We start from the raw sequence: 15,675 nt of genomic DNA on the forward strand, positions 1-15,675 counted from the left end.
CCAGGCACGTCGTGTTGTCTCAAGTTAGGCAGAAGCAGAATTCTGGCTGATAATTCTCGTAATATGACCTCTGAATCATACCCGAAACTGTTGCTAGTCAGCGACTCCATGAATCAGTAAAGCAATATTTCGTCGGCGCCTGGGATGCGGAGATGCCTATGCTGTCTCTACAGCCGTTGAGTAAATTGAATTGTAGATTGAATAGGGAGACATAGACATATTTTGTCGTTTATCTTTTCGGGCTTGCTTTGTTTTTTCTCATTCGGGCAGTCCAGGAGAAATTACGGAGGTCTAAAATTTAATTTTTTGTTTATTAGAACACTGTAGTGCCGTGAAGATATTATATTGTACAGCTTCAGAGACGATACCATACGGGATATGTTAGCTTATAGGGCCAAAGTAGCCATGGACAGCCCGGAGATCAGATCAAGAGAAGCGACCCTCCAGTATGATCAAGGGGACAAAGTAGTATGTAGTGCGGAGTAGACAGAAATCAAAACGCCCACCATCCGCGCAAGAGCTCACCAAAGAAATTGAGGACGCAACAGCCGCATTCAACACTGAAAGATCTAAAGGCACGCTATTCACCTGGCGAGCAAAGGAGAAAGTGGGGGAAAACATGTACATCTTAAAAGAATCGGTGCAATATCATGGACGGACTCGATTGTCATCATCGGTCGGAAATGTGTAAATGAAAGGCATAGATAGAGGGGAGGTGCTTTAGCATGCGCAGCCCTCGTTGTTGGTGGTCTCCTTCGGGTGGATGTTGACATCGATCACTGGAAGTAGTAGCCCCTTGGTTAGTATGCGTCATCATAAACTTGACAGGGCTCTGTAGAATCGACATACTTGTGCTCTCTCCCTGCTTGGCCTCGCCATCCATTCCAGGCAGAGCCTGGGCAATCCTTCGGAACAGTTGCTTCACGTTGTGTCCGACCTTGGCACTGGTTTCGATGAACATCAGGCCATTCTTCTTTGCTTCCTCCTCACCTTGTGCCGTAGTGACTTCGCGCTTGTCATTCAAATCGGTCTTGTTGCCCACCAGCACAATGATCACGTCATTTCCACGCTCTCCACGAACATCGTCGATCCATTTCCGGGTGTTTTGGAAGGATTTGGCGTTGGAAATATCGTAAACCACGACTGCGACGCTTGAGTCTCGGATGTAGGAAGGAATCAGGGAGCGGAATCGTTCTTGACCGGCGGTATCCCAAAGCTGAAGGCGGACAGTTCGGTCTTCCAAGTACATAGTCTAGAGCGAGAGATAAGACCAGGCATTAGCATCGATAGTTCTTGTAGCAATAGCGGCAGCAAGTCCGGAGGGGTGGGCGGGGCGAAGTTCGAGGAAACGTACCTTGGACAAGAAGTCAATGCCGATGGTGGCCTGGTATGTGTTGTCGAACGAGTCGTACATGAAGCGGGTGATCAGGGAGGTTTTGCCAACTAAATTCATTGTTAGAATTGCTATTCGGGCTTTCGTATCTTCCCTCTGGGGTTATGGGTGGCATATGCGCCTCGGGATAGCCATACCGCTCTGTTCTCCCAAGAAGACCAGCCTGTTTCCTGTTAATAACACTCTTCCTAATGGAAGTAATAGCAAATCCTGGAATACACCCACTTGAACTTCTTCAAAGGGTTCGAATACGACCCTACCCCAGAACTGGAGGCCATGGCGATGGTTGTGTTTGTCGAGAGGGAGAGGGGTGAACTCAGGGGGATCCGGGTCAAAAATGCGCGGCGCCACAGAACCGAGGACTGGTCACGCAGCAATAACACCGAGCACCCAAAAAAAGGATTGCAATGGTCGATATGTGAAAGGACCAAAGCAGCAGGCAGAATGTAATCGATCAACTTCAAGATGCGGGCAGTTGAAACGGGCCGTGGATCTGGGGAAACAGACAAGGCCACCGCCCCAAAAACGGAGCAGTTAATCCGCTCCGACCGAGCCACTGAGTCCATTCCTCCACTCCAACTCCGAAGCAGAGCTGAAGCTCCCTTATCGGCGCGCCACTTTCACCCACCCGCTTCGAGGCCTTTTCACTCTTTCGTCTTCAGGTTGTCAGTGGTCGCCATGTATTACAACTACTCTTATGGTGTCGTGACGACCGCCTTCGTGGTGGTCGGGTTGTGTATGTTTAGCCACATCTCCGAAAGCTTGGGAGGTCCGACAGCTAATCCGATGATCTTCGACGTACAGATATGCTCTTCCAGGGAGATGGTGAAGCTTTCAATGTATGACATCTATTTCCGATCCTGCCGAAGCTTCTTTCGTTCCTTGCCCGCTGACATGATGCCTAGGTCGGCCGCTTCCTAGAGGAGGTATCTCCTTACGCCTGGGCCAACATTGGTATCGGTTTGTGTATTGGTTGTTCGACGATTGGTGCTGCATGGTATGTTTGGACTGGATAGCTCGAAACCACGACCACGGTGGCTAACGGATTGGCTTTGCGTTGACACAGGGGTATCTTCCTCACGGGCTCTTCGATCCTCGGTGGTGGTGTGCGGGCACCCCGAATTCGCACCAAGAACTTGATTTCCATCATTTTCTGCGAAGTCGTGGCTATCTACGGTGTCATTATTGCGATTATCTTCTCCGCGAAGCTCTCTCCGGTCCCCGAGAGCCAGCTCTACACCCAGAACAACTACTACACGGGTTATGCTCTGTTTTGGGGAGGTATCACCGTCGGATTCTGCAATCTGATCTGCGGTATCTCAGTCGGTATCAACGGTAGTGGCGCTGCTCTTGCAGATGCCGCTGATCCTAGCTTGTAAGTTTTGATTCCCTCGGGGTTTGGTTGTTGGCGTGGCGGTCTGGATAGTCTGCTTACCACTTCGACCTGATAGGTTCGTCCGCATTCTCGTTATCGAGATTTTCAGCTCCGTCCTGGGTCTATTTGGTTTGATCATCGGCCTTTTGGTTGGCGGCAAGGCCCTGGACATGGGTGCGGCTTAGAAGTGAGACTCCACACTGGTGTGAAGGTTATGATTGCCTGTCATGGCAGCAGAAAGAGGGGGTATAAGCTGCCCCATTATGATCTCGGAATACCTTCCGATTTTCCAACCTTTCGTTTTCGTTTTTACCCTTTTTTTCCTTCCATGGGAAACTTCTTTATGTATACAAGCATCAGGGCGTCTGGATTTCGATACCGTAGAAGCAAGTTTTTGGGGGTCATTTGCTGAGTTGACTCAATTGACTCGGAGATTCTGTCTGTGTACAGTAATGAGTACTCTAAGAAACAATCTGCATCTTTTTATTATTTCTACAACATCAACTCCAATAGAATTATAGCTTTGTATCCACCGATCCGACGTTGTCCACCCAGAAACCGCCGCAGCACGGACCGGCCACTAAGGGCAGAATTGCAATTTCACGTCCCGAAGATTCGCGGTACCCCAGAGTTTCCAAGTCGACTCCCTTTCAAAGACCCAACATCTTCCCTCTCTCCACTCTCTCACATACTGAACCCAGAAACCCACAATTACTCCATGATGGAGACTACTGATACTACCCCCAGACTCAAGGCAGCCATACTGATCGTCTCGGATACGGCCTCGAAGGACCCCGCTTCGGACAAAACGGCCAATGCCCTCGCCCCCATCCTCGCCGCGGAGGGGAAGTGGGAAACCCCCGCGATCAAGATCGTGCCGGACAACGTGTTCCAGATCCAACAAGCCGTATGTGATTGGACAGATGGTCCCAATTGGTACAATCTGGTCCTGCTCAGCGGCGGAACGGGCTTTGCTGTGCGAGATAACACCCCCGAGGTGAGGCATTTCATGCTGCTAGTCAACATTGCTTTCCCGCGCTAATGACATCACTAGGCAGTGTCTCCCCTGATCCATCGCCATGCTCCAGGCCTAGTGTGAGTGATACAAGATAATCGAGGATTCCAGCGCAACGACTAACGACGAACTAATCTCCTCAGCCATGGGATGATCGCCGCTTCATTGAAAGTAACGCCATGTGAGATGACATCAGCCCTGCCGTTGCCGTCTGGGCTCTCCCTTGGCTTGACTATTTACATCCCGCTAATTCCCCTGTCTAGTTGCAATGATGGCCCGCCCAGTTGCTGGTGTTCGTGACAAGACTTTGATCATTACGTTGCCCGGATCCCCAAAAGGAGCCATGGAGAATCTCGATGCTGTTGTGAAGCTGTTGCCGCATGCCTGCTTGCAGAGTGCTGGTGGGAGCTCTCGAACTATGCACGCCGGTGGCCTGAAGAAGCTGGAGGCCGAGGCAGGTGTCTCTTCACCTTCTGAGCAACGGCAGCCGCAGCAGCAACAACATTCGCATGATCATCACCACCACCATCATCACGGCCATGGGCACGGCCATGGACATGTTGGCCCCAAAGCACACACCTCCCCCGCAGACCGGCCCCAGTCCAATGACCCGTCCGCTGGCCCTAACCAGCGCTATCGTTCCTCACCGTACCCAATGCTCTCCGTAGAGGAAGCCCTCCGTCAGATCAGCGAGCACACCCCAGAGCCCATTGTCATCGAAGCTCCCGTGAACCCCTCTGTGGTAGGTTCAGTTATCGCCGAGGATGTCTTTGCCACCGAGGCAGTGCCAGCGTACAAGGCCAGTATCGTCGATGGCTACGCCGTTATTGCATCAGACTCTCCCACCGGACCTAGTACGAAAGGCGTGTTCCCCGTAGCATCAGTCACCCACGCCAACGTCGGTGGAGGCCTGCAACCCCTCCAGCCGGGCACTATCGCTAGAATTACAACCGGCGCACCCCTCCCTCCCAACGCGAATGCCGTAGTCATGGTCGAAGACACTGTTCTGGCCTCATCCACACCAGACGGCACTGAAGAGGCCACCGTCGAGATTTTGACTGGCGATATCCGACCCGGCGAGAACGTCCGCGAGCCTGGTAGTGATGTTTCTCTGGGATCCAAAATCCTTGCCCGCGGAGACGTAATCTCTCCCGTTGGTGGTGAGATCGGACTTTTGGCTGCCACGGGCAATCGCACGGTCAAGGTGTTCAAGAAGCCTCGAGTAGGCGTTCTGAGCACTGGAGACGAGTTGGTCGAGCATGACGATCCTCGGACCCTCACTGGGGGCCAGATCCGCGACTCCAACCGCCCCTCCCTCCTGTCATGTCTTCAATCCTGGGGCTTCCCCACTGTCGATCTCGGGATCGCACGCGACACTCCCGCTGGCGAGATTGAACATGCGCTGCGCGACTCCCTGCGTGGTGTTGGCCGTGCCTCGTCCAGCGTCGACGTCATTGTCACCACGGGTGGTGTGTCAATGGGTGAGCTCGACCTTCTCAAGCCTACCATTGAACGATCCCTCGGTGGCACCATTCACTTTGGCCGCGTGTCGATGAAGCCCGGCAAGCCGACCACTTTTGCTACCATTCCCTTCAAGGAGGCTGCCACTAGCGCAACAGAGGGGACTCAGCAAGAGCGCCAGTCGAAGCTCATCTTCTCTCTCCCCGGAAACCCGGCCTCTGCCTTGGTGACCCTGAACCTGTTCGTTTTGCCTTCGCTGCACAAACTGTCTGGCCTAGGCAAGAGCTCTCAGGCGCTAGCTTCAAAGCCCTGGATGGCGCCGCAGCTTGGTCTTCCCCGTGTGGCCGTCGTCCTGACACACCACTTCCCTCTGGACCCCAAGCGCACCGAGTATCACCGTGCTATTGTTACCGCCTCGCGCTCTGACGGCCGCTTGTACGCCACCAGCACCGGTCTCGGTGGTACCGGCCAGCGAAGCTCGCGCGTCGGCAGCCTGGCATCGGCAAACGCTCTGGTTGTTCTGCGTCCTGGACGTGGCGTCGGAATCAAGGGCGAGATCATGGAGGCACTGATGATGGGACCCGTTCATGCGTGCGATACCCGGCTCATTTGCTAGAATTATGCGACAATTATGACGACGATATACCCGGGGCTGGTTCTCCAAGATTTCTTCTCTTCTCAATTTGTCTCTTTACATTTCGGCTTGGGTTGTCTATTTCTTTGCTGCTCTCCTCTCAATCTCGGTTCCTGTCGATGATACAGTGCCACTAAACTGCCAGTAGATATTTGTGATGAAGAAAATACAGTGGGATTCCATAAGTTTGGAACCCCGACAAATCTTCAAAATCATCTTTGCAATCGCGAGTTGCACGATAGACGAAGAAATGATGATACCTTAGCTATCCAGAAAGAGGATTCAAATGACCTTGAGAAAGACCTCTCAAAAAACAAGAAGTGGAAGCATATCTATTGAGTGGTTTCTTTGGTCTCTAGATTCAGACTTTTGAACTACCACTGTATCACACTGTACATGCAAGACCTCGGCTGCCATGGTTTGGAGATGTAATTGGATGCTTGAAGGTTTGAAGAGGCTCGGGTCAGAGGCACACTTCTCCTGCTGCCAACGCGTATGAGCTCGGGGATATCTTGGCTTCGTCATGGACGGGGTAATCGGGCCAATGTCTTCCGATTTCCCCTGGAAAGACTGATTCTTCACATTGCGTACAGACTTGGCGGCGTTCGCTTCACTTGATAGTGCGGCGCTAGGATAATAAGTTCAGGCAATTCTTCCGCCAATCGATGTCTTTATTCACTACTGTACAGTATCCACTGCAGAATACCCCGCATGATGCTCCTCCTGATTATCATAATTCCTTCATATCAATGATATTCCAGAATATTTACCATAAAATCAATTGAAAGACCCCAAACATGGTCGGCATTTGGTCTTGGCACACTTCTAACACCAAGAAATTGGCTTAGAAAAGTAATCTTCAGGCGAATTGTGCCTGCTCGAAGTATATATGGTCCATGAAATAGGCAATGGCCCATCACTTCACTCTTCACGACCTTTTTCTCAGGACATATTCCTATGAGCCTGGATGTTCATTGGAGGGGTTTCGCATGTCAATTGTTAGCGAACGCTCAAGAAGGCTTCATAAGCCCGTTCCTAATGTGGAGTCTGTGTAGTCGGGCTCAATTGCGGAGAAGTGGAGAGGCCAGACAGCAGGAGAATCTTGGGAATGCGGGGCATCCCACACGTGGCTGAGTCTCTATAGGAAACCCCACGGCGAAAGAAAAATTCAAAATATTACTTATGGTTTATCAAGCTTCTCGGTGTTTATTAAGCCGAATCAATTTGGCAGTCATGTCTGTCTTGTGGTATATGAGAGGGCATTGGGGCCTAATTACTCCCCATGATCACACTGTACACTGTGATCCTCAGAGTAGTCAATTCCCTAGGGAGCTATAAAGATGAAGGGGCTCTTTGCTGCTGCGGCATCATTGCTCTTGAGCACTGTCAAGGCTCTCCCCTCTAAGCCCGCCACTGGACCATTCTTGACACAAGTCGACAACACAACATGGGTCCTCGGAAATGAGATCTGGAATGTCACCCAGGAGCAGATCTACGGTGTCAAGCTGATGTACAAGGGGAAAGATTGTGTTGGCGAAGCTGTCGGTCACTATGTCAGTTACAGTATGTGAAGCCCCTTCTTTATCGCTGATTTATCTTTTCTTTGGTTCTCTCAGAACTAACCAATTCCCGCTGAAGACGGCGCAGCGTCTAACTTGCAATGGACCTCGGCTTCCATTTCCAGTCGCGGTACCCACCAGGGCAAGCAATACATTGATGTCTCATTCACTGCTGCGGAGGGAGATATGCATTGGGTCATTTTCTCCGGCCTGTCTGGTGCTTATCAGTATTTCGTGAACCATGCGCTTCCTACCCTCGGTGAATTCCGTACTCTCTGGCGGTTGGATAACTCGACTTTCACAAAGGGTCGAACCAACATCAAGGATGAGGAATTACCCCCACTGAGCGAGTATTTGGCCACGAACAAGGTTCAGGATGAGACGTGGTTGAAGCCTGATGGGAGTGGGTATATCACCAAGTATGACTTTACTGCTTGGTCGAGGAACCAGGATTTCTTTGGTGTTTACGGAGATGGATTTGGTAGTTGGTATATAAATGCTGGCAAGGACTACTATAATGGTAATCATCTGAAACAGGAGCTGATGGTATGTTGACTGATCAATTCCAAGCACGGGAGACGATGAGCCTAACTGATTGACGTCCAGGTCCACCGAGAATCATCCACCGGAGACGCCGTGCAGCTGAACATGATCCATGGCACTCACTTCATGGCCTCATCTTCCGACGTATTCCCCGATGGCAAGATGTGGGGACCATGGCTTTGGTATCTCGTACGTACCACAATTCCACGCTTCAGCCATCCTCCTCTACTAACACACTCCCCAGAACGATGGCGACAAGAAAGATGCCGCCAAGCGAGCCGCAGAAGAATTCAAATCCTGGCCATACGCCTGGCTCGACGACGAAGACTACCACAGCCGTGGCGTTGTCCAAGGCAAGATCATGCTGTCCGACGGCCGCCCAGCCAGCAACGCCGCCGTCTTCCTCGGTGACAACAACCCCAATAAAACCGCCCTAGACATGGGCTCAACATACTACTACACCGCATACGCCGACAAGCACGGCAACTTCGAATTCTCCGACGTCCGCGCAGCTACATACGGTCTCCAAGCCTGGTCGAACGGCAGTTCCATCGCCGATGTGACAACCTCCTTCCTCCAAAACGACGTTACCGTGAAAAAATCCTCAAAGACCAACCTCGGCAGCCTAACCTGGCAAGTCTCGTCCAAGAAGCAAGTCTTCCAAATCGGTGACTTCGACCGCTACAGTTACGGTTTCTTGCACGGCGGAGCACCACACGAACACGCCCTGGTCGCGTCATGCCCCGCAAACCTGACATACACAATCGGCGAGTCCAAGCCTATTGACTGGTGTTTCGGACAGACCTACAAGGGTAACTGGACCGTGCGATTCAAGGCCTCGTCTGTTCCTGAATCTGCGGCTCCGAATCTGATCGTTTCACTGGCTGGATACTCCTCGGGGGCGAGCACTAATATTCTCGCTAATGGAGTCCAGGTTGGTAATATGACTAGTGGGTCTTCGTTGATTCCTACTGATCCGTGCTTGTATCGCTCTGCGACGGGTGCGGGTGAGTGGCATTTGCTTGAGTATTCGTTTGATAAAGGTTTGTTGACGGAGGGGTGGAATGAGATTACTTTTAATATGGTGAGGAATACTACGTGGCATGGATTTATGTGGGATAGTGTTGTCCTGGAGTGGTGATACGGAGGTTTGTAGGAGCTGAAGCTTTTTGTTTGAATATAACAGAGTGGAGCTTGTGACTATGTTGATAATGCATGTGAAATTGACAGATATCATAATTACTCGAGGTTTTAGAATTCACGACAACGATGGCGATCTTGGAATGAGTAGTATGATTCTATTTGTATGATATCCCTGTACCGAACAACAAGTGTTCTTCTAAGAACAAGATCTCTATGAGTGTAAAGCTAAAAAAACCAAGCAAATGTATTCACAAACCCCAAGCACACAAACAAACTAAAAACGTAGACACCTCACCCCTTGGAGTACTTCCACTCTTTCTTCTTCTCCGCTCTAAAAGGAAGCAGGGTTCCATCCCGTCCCTGCTTGCGAGCAATCTCCACAACCAGGAATCGCACAAAATCAGTCAAAGTCCAGTAACTGCTATGCGCACTGAGCATGTTCAGGTACTGAATGCTGAGCGGGCCTCCGCCACCGGAGAGGTAGTAGTCGATCTGGCCGTTGTCGTTTAGCAGTAACATGCGTTTCTCGGCAATCTCTTCGCGAGTAAAGTCATGCGTCTCCATTTCCACTGTCGATGGGAGTTTTGCTACTGCTGCGGGGCGTATCGGTGTGGCTGTTGGGATAAAGCCAGGTGCTGAGCTCCATCGGAAGACGCTGCCGAAGGATTGTATGAAGGATGAAGTGGAGCTGGGAATAGAAGCGATTTTGAGCGAATTGGCGAGGTCGCTATCTACTGCTGCATTCACGCGGTATGCAATCGCTAAAAGGTTGTTAGATCCCAGGAACGATATTGGTGCTCGGGAAAGAGAATGAAAACATACGATCTGTTGTATGCATGATGTTGTACAGGTTGTCCACGGCGAGACAGCCATACTTGCCAGCCTCTCCGGCAACACCGGGCAGGCGATCTTCGCCCTCGCTCCCTGGTTTTTCTCTACCCTTGCGAGGGCGAAGGCTGGCTAAAGAAACGGTTAACATCCCTGGAAAATTTCCATTTCTGAAGCGGGCATACCTTTATTAAGAAGCAAGAAGAACCCAACAGGGCTACCACAGAGAAACAGATTCCTGGTATCAAACTCAAAGATGTCGCTGTGTAGAGGTGTATTGGGAAAATCAAAGCGATCAATATTTGTCGGTTGGTGACTCAAAATATCGAGAGCCATGACACTACCCAAAGAATGGGCGAGGAGATGAACGCGACCGTTATCCTGGAAACCAGGGTTGTTCCTACACCACAGGCGGTAGATCCGGTTGGCTTCCTTTGCAACGGCCTTGATCATCTTTGGTTTGTGGTGGGACAGATAGTACGGAATATCCAGCATGACATCACTGATCAGGGATCGAACTGCGGGGAGTGTCTCAGGCGTGATATCCGCGAGGGAAAAGTTGTTGGATGCTGGGTCTTCTGTGTCCGGGGTATCGAGAGCTGGATCTTCCAAGGATAGAGTCGTTCTCCAGTTGACAGGCAAGACCATGATCCCACCATGGTCTTTTCGCACATGCGGCCACACGGGCTCGTTATTCAATTCCATGTTCACCTGGCGACGGAAGGCATTGATCGCGTGTGTAAAATGGAAGCTCTCCATTCTCTCAGAAAGCTTCTGGCCGATGCCGTGAATGACAAACACTAGATCTGATGGGCTTGGCCGCATCTCTTCCATCTTGCATGCGTAGCATATTGATTCGCCAGGTGCTAGAGCCGTGTTCTGGCTCTGGGGCCTTCGGATATACTGGCGAACATCGACAGGATTGGGTTTGGATGGATGTAGCTGGTCCCATCGCTTCCGACTGAAGCCTCTAATGACGGGAATACCGATTTGACGTCCCTTGCGAATGGCACTCAGCGGCCGCCTACCCCGGGCAACAGACGGGAGTAAACTAGGTCTGAGGATCTGGGCGTTTCGAGCATCCACATAGATAGCACTTGAAGTGGCATAAGGTTTGACTACCTCGACACGGTTGGCAGTTCCCCCGGCAGCTTGATTAGGATCGAATTTGAAGGCTTCTGCGCTCTCATCTGGGGCAGACTCATTGGTCCCTTGGTTCGACTCCTGTGCAGTACCAGGTCGACTGGCAGACAGCGACTGTCCCTTGGGCCAGAGTTCGTGGACAATCTTCATCTCTGCATCTGCACCATTTTCAACGCAACTATTCAATTCCTCTTGCCATGTCTGTGTCCACGGTCTGAGATAGACGTATCCCTCTTCCAGCCTGTTCGCAAGTTCTGTCTCCACGGGCATCATGGTGTTCTTGTAGAACCAAGTGGCTCGAACAACGTCTGAAATATCATGAAGCGGGTTCCAGTAAATAGGTTTCATCTGAATATACGATTAGCACGATGAAACATTCCTTCAAAATAAAGAAGCAGACATACCTTCAGGTTGGGCAGCTCGACCAAGTGGAGACGAGATGCACCAACTGGAATCTTGACCTGTGAGTCCTCCCCAGACTCCTCCTCACGTGTGGGATCTTGTGACAATCCTTCCAAGCTCATAGAAGTCCTCAAACCCGAGGGCTTCGGTACGGAGCGGGGGGTGACGGGAACCCGCAACTCAGGCTGCCCTTCGTGGGACCCGTCCCTCGGGGGCAATGACTCAACCGAGCGGCCGAACGGGCTATGTGATTGGGATACCGGAGCTCTGATGAAAGGTGATCCACTGATGCTCGCATCGCGAGATCGGTTGGCGCGTACGCTGACGGACTCATCATGAACGTCCTCCATGTCGTGATCGACTGGCGAACTGCTTCTTCGCTTTGTTGAGAGTGACTCGTTCAAGGACGAGGATCGGTCTCTCCTGCGATAAACACTGCCAGCACCCCTGCTAATTTTTCCATCCTTCACGTCATCCTCCATAGAAGAGATCATCAACCGCCGTTCTGCATAGTTCTCAGGCCGAGCATCAGCGCTGGTACCGGGATGACCCGGTCGGCTTTTGACACTCCGGGAAGGCAGCTCGTCTGGGAGCAACGGTGGCTCGATAGGAGTGCTACCGGTACTAGATAGACTTGCATCTCCTCTGGCTGCCGGCTTTCGACGTCTTTCAACATCGGAGGCTGATCCCTGACCTGGCACAGCTATTCCAGAGCGCGCTGTCGGCGTTTCAGGCAAAGGTCCGGTCTGACCAACTTGTTGGGCTTCTCGAGCTTTCCCAAGCTCCTGCCAGGATTTCTCTAGGGCCAAGTTATCTCTGGCCGAGAATGGTTTTGGAGGAGTCCTTTCATCTTCCGATGCTTGACCGCTTGTTGGCGGCGGGAGCGGAGCCAGAGGATCGTCGATTGGCAGGGACGAAACGTAGAAGAAATGCGAGCGAATTTCTGGCGGTGTTGAGAGCGCGTACAGACTTGACAGCTCTGGCTCTTCATCTACCAGTAGGCACGTTGGCCCATAGGTATGAAACGGACCCGTCATGGCGAACAACGTGGTCCCACTTTTTTCCAGGGACCTTGTCGGGGTTAGGCCTCGTGGAGATCTGGAGACCGATCGCTAAATGTTTCGTGTCATGACCAAGGTCTGTTGCTGATCACTTTTTGTCGATTCTCGGAAACAGCCGACACGTCAAGGTTGGATGTTTGCAGTGGTCAGAGAAACAAAAGGCTTTATGTAGACAAGCAACTGGGAAAATCTGGGAGCTGCCTGGTGTTTTGCACATGAGAGCTGATGACGTCGCCCGCACGTGCCACTTTGTACACCAACAAAAGCAACACGCGGCTAACTTCTACTTCTACAGAATAGATGAAACATAAACCAGCGAGAAAATAAAAAATAGATCGAACTATAGCTAAGCATTAATCCGAATATCTGAAGTTGGAAATTATTAGGGGAATCTGAAATTCCAGAAATCAAGGCAAAACAAAAGATCATAAAGATCAGAACCCAGAAACCCCGAAAGCACAGAGAACCCAGGGTATCAAAGTCGTAAGTTTCGTTCCAGCATTATTCGTTCCATCGTTATCATTGATATCTCCCACCAAAGCATGGATATCTCTCGCCCCCAGGCAGATCAAACGGAGTGCAAATCATCAACTCCTCTCAGATCTGAATGATTGAGAAAGGGGGAGCTTAAAGCGAGTTGCGCGAAGACCAGGAGCTATGAGGACCCTTCCTCAAGCGGGCCTCGCTTTGGCGGCGGGCGGCGGTCACCTTGTCCAGCATCTGGTCCTGAGCCCAATTGCAGAGATCTCGGAAGGCGCGAAGAGTTTCCAGAGAGGGGTTCATCATGTCGATGACCTGGCGAAGGTCGTAGAGGTGCTTGCGGATCGCGCTATCTGGCAAGCAGAAGGTACGGATGCTCATCTCGTGAGCAATCTTCTTCCAATTCTGCAGGTTGGTCTGAAGGCGAATTGGGAAGCGGGATGAGTCCCCGGTGAACTCCATGGCGCGACGGTTAGCGAAGATGAGCTTCCGCTGTGTCTCCTGGTCGAAGCGGAATTCAGCCACATGGTGGTTGTTCTTGGCGTTCCAGGCCGTGTTGACCTTGTTGATGGACTGCTGGGAGACACGGCCATCGTAGTACTGCTGGAGAATGAAGCCATTTGCGGTGTCGCAAATCATGACTTCAAGCTCCGAGTAGAGCTTGGCCTGGAGGGTGGAGCTCATGGAGGTGACGAGGGAGGCGGCCGAGCTCCCAGGCGCAGTAGTAGACACCGAAGACGACGACTTGCGCTTCAACCCGTTGTTGGATTCGTCGACCTACACAAAATGTTAGAAATGAGATCAAAGTTGATGTGGAGGTGAGGAGCACTACTCACCATCTCGGTAAGCTGGTGCTTCAGCTTCTTGGTCATGGTCCGGATCAGCCCCGACTTGCGGCGGGCACCAACCGAAGGCACATCCTCCTTCAGGCCCAGCAGACCATTCTCTCCCCAGAGGACCTTCTGCTTGTGGCCGCCAACGTCGGTCTCAGAGAGATCGGAGACGGACTGGCAGGGGGAGACGGACGCAGAGTTGAGGGGGAGGGCGTCGATATTGGGGACATCCTTGGTGGGCTCCGCATGCTCGTACGCGGAGATCTCGTTTTCGTATGCTTGAGGGAGTTGTTCGAACAAACCACTCTTGTCCACCACGTTCAGAGCCTTTGGCATCATGGTCTCGAGCCACTCCTCAAAGGCAGTGTCCGGAGGGCCGAAGGTCTCTTCGTGGTTGTGGGGGTCGAGGTCCATTGCGTGGAAGATGATATCACGCTCCTCGGCCAGGTTGTGCTCCTTGGAGTAAACGGGGTCATCGGGGAACGAGAGGGTGGGCTGATCGAAACGGTCTGAGTTGAAATGGCTTCCAACGACCCGTTCGTCGAAAGGGTTTTCATATGCGAGGTTGGCATATTCCAGGTAGCTGTGATCGAGTTTAAGTGGATATTCTTTATTTGGTATAAGGTGTTGTATAATGGGGTACGTACTTGGCTACTCCATAATTGTGGCCAACATCAACACTGATGTGTCCTTCAGTGTTGGAATCGAAGACACGAGCCCGGAGGAGGCACTCCTCAGGCTCAGCATCACGGAGGTAGTCGTAGTTCCTGTTCATGATGAAGGCTTGGAAGGATAGAGGTTGAGTATGTTTGAGTCTTGAAGGAGTAAGCTGTGAAGCTCAAGCTTGGTTGGAACCAGTGGGAAAGTGTGTAGGAGTAGAAGGAAAGGAAGAAGACGGGGAAGAAAGAAGGGAGGAAAGGAGGAAGAGGGTTTATAAATTTTCCTGGATGCCAGACCATGCCAATTTGGGGATGGGAAGTAGTAGCCTTGGGGCTGATTGTTTGCTATCTCCACAAGGCAGAATAAGCTTAATTCGATTAAGCTTATTGGGCTGATGCCCTCAGGATTCCCTTTTCGGGGGGTCAATTAATGGGGATGTCTGGAACCCACTGGCTAAAATGCATTGTTCGAAGTCACCTGGGAGGCTAGGATGAGCAAATTATGCTTAATCCGGTTAAGCTTTTGGCAAACATCGAGTGTCACATGGGCTTCTGCCTGGGGATGGCCTCAGGATTTCCTCTTTGGTGGGGTCAATCAGGACACGTGCGACCTGGAACTTCTAATGATACGGTAATCCTCAGGCTGTAGCCTAAACCAGCCAGCAGCCAGCAACGATGCATTGCTTGACCTCTTGCCCTGGCTGTCTTTGTGAGTTGCGTCTTGTAAAGGGGGAAGAGGGGGTTTAGGGCTTTTCATGCCACGGCTATGCATCGAGAAGGGCAGGCAGGAGACTCGGGACTCTCAGGCCCACCATGCAGTAAGCTATATGCCAGTCCCCAATTGATAGCTTCATTGTCAATTTTGGCGGGTCAATAGATCCCAAGCCCGGTTTTCGACCTCTTGGCGTGTGAAGTTACTGGAATTACCCGATTAGGAAATTCTGTCTCTGGCCTAGCGTTGTCTGGCTCAACCGGGGTGGCTGCCGACTCCAGCGTCTAATTGCTCGGATTACCCGTAATCTCCGGGGGATCCCCGAAAGTGTTGCCACTCAAAATCCTAACGAATTCTTGATAAGAACGGGATTAACTACGGTGCCCGAGGTAATCTATGAGGTGTAGCACTTTCTCCGGGTGTCGCCTCGGGAC

The 15,675-nt window shown here is 51.5% G+C and overlaps 6 protein-coding genes across 6 annotated transcripts; 3 read left to right on the forward strand and 3 right to left on the reverse strand.

Moving 5' to 3' along the window:
* Positions 1-720: 720 nt before the first annotated feature.
* N7473_004948 (Rab family GTPase YPT6) lies at positions 721-1,671 on the reverse strand (the record flags this gene model as incomplete). Its single annotated transcript, XM_057150888.1, has 5 exons — positions 721-779; positions 850-1,252; positions 1,355-1,443; positions 1,531-1,556; positions 1,619-1,671. The coding sequence occupies 5 exons, from the start codon at positions 1,669-1,671 to the stop codon at positions 721-723; spliced, it is 630 nt and encodes a 209-aa protein (XP_057010998.1).
* Positions 1,672-1,858: 187 nt separating this feature from the next.
* On the forward strand, positions 1,859-2,953 carry N7473_004949 (H(+)-transporting V0 sector ATPase subunit c''; the record flags this gene model as incomplete). The annotated part of the gene is made up of 5 exons (XM_057150889.1): positions 1,859-2,129; positions 2,198-2,232; positions 2,299-2,390; positions 2,460-2,768; positions 2,845-2,953. The coding sequence occupies 5 exons, from the start codon at positions 1,859-1,861 to the stop codon at positions 2,951-2,953; spliced, it is 816 nt and encodes a 271-aa protein (XP_057010999.1).
* A 421-nt stretch (positions 2,954-3,374) lies between these two features.
* Positions 3,375-5,860, forward strand: N7473_004950 (bifunctional molybdopterin adenylyltransferase MobB/molybdopterin molybdotransferase MoeA family protein; the record flags this gene model as incomplete). The annotated part of the gene is made up of 4 exons (XM_057150890.1): positions 3,375-3,765; positions 3,823-3,863; positions 3,927-3,964; positions 4,047-5,860. The coding sequence occupies exons 1-4, from the start codon at positions 3,487-3,489 to the stop codon at positions 5,858-5,860; spliced, it is 2,172 nt and encodes a 723-aa protein (XP_057011000.1). The 5' UTR covers positions 3,375-3,486.
* Positions 5,861-7,218: 1,358 nt separating this feature from the next.
* Positions 7,219-9,121, forward strand: N7473_004951 (putative rhamnogalacturonase; the record flags this gene model as incomplete). The annotated part of the gene is made up of 4 exons (XM_057150891.1): positions 7,219-7,441; positions 7,517-7,983; positions 8,044-8,169; positions 8,225-9,121. The coding sequence occupies 4 exons, from the start codon at positions 7,219-7,221 to the stop codon at positions 9,119-9,121; spliced, it is 1,713 nt and encodes a 570-aa protein (XP_057011001.1).
* Positions 9,122-9,414: 293 nt separating this feature from the next.
* Positions 9,415-12,533, reverse strand: N7473_004952 (DDHD family phospholipase; the record flags this gene model as incomplete). The annotated part of the gene is made up of 4 exons (XM_057150892.1): positions 9,415-9,884; positions 9,946-10,083; positions 10,137-11,442; positions 11,499-12,533. 4 exons carry the CDS (start codon positions 12,531-12,533, stop codon positions 9,415-9,417), a joined length of 2,949 nt encoding a protein of 982 aa, XP_057011002.1.
* Positions 12,534-13,184: 651 nt separating this feature from the next.
* Positions 13,185-14,645, reverse strand: N7473_004953 (uncharacterized protein; the record flags this gene model as incomplete). Its single annotated transcript, XM_057150893.1, has 3 exons — positions 13,185-13,814; positions 13,874-14,453; positions 14,518-14,645. The coding sequence occupies 3 exons, from the start codon at positions 14,643-14,645 to the stop codon at positions 13,185-13,187; spliced, it is 1,338 nt and encodes a 445-aa protein (XP_057011003.1).
* Positions 14,646-15,675: the final 1,030 nt, after the last annotated feature.

The sequence above is a fragment of the Penicillium subrubescens genome, assembly GCF_028828155.1.
Source record: "Penicillium subrubescens strain IBT 31985 chromosome Unknown utg000003l_segment0_segment0, whole genome shotgun sequence".
NCBI lineage: Eukaryota > Fungi > Ascomycota > Eurotiomycetes > Eurotiales > Aspergillaceae > Penicillium > Penicillium subrubescens.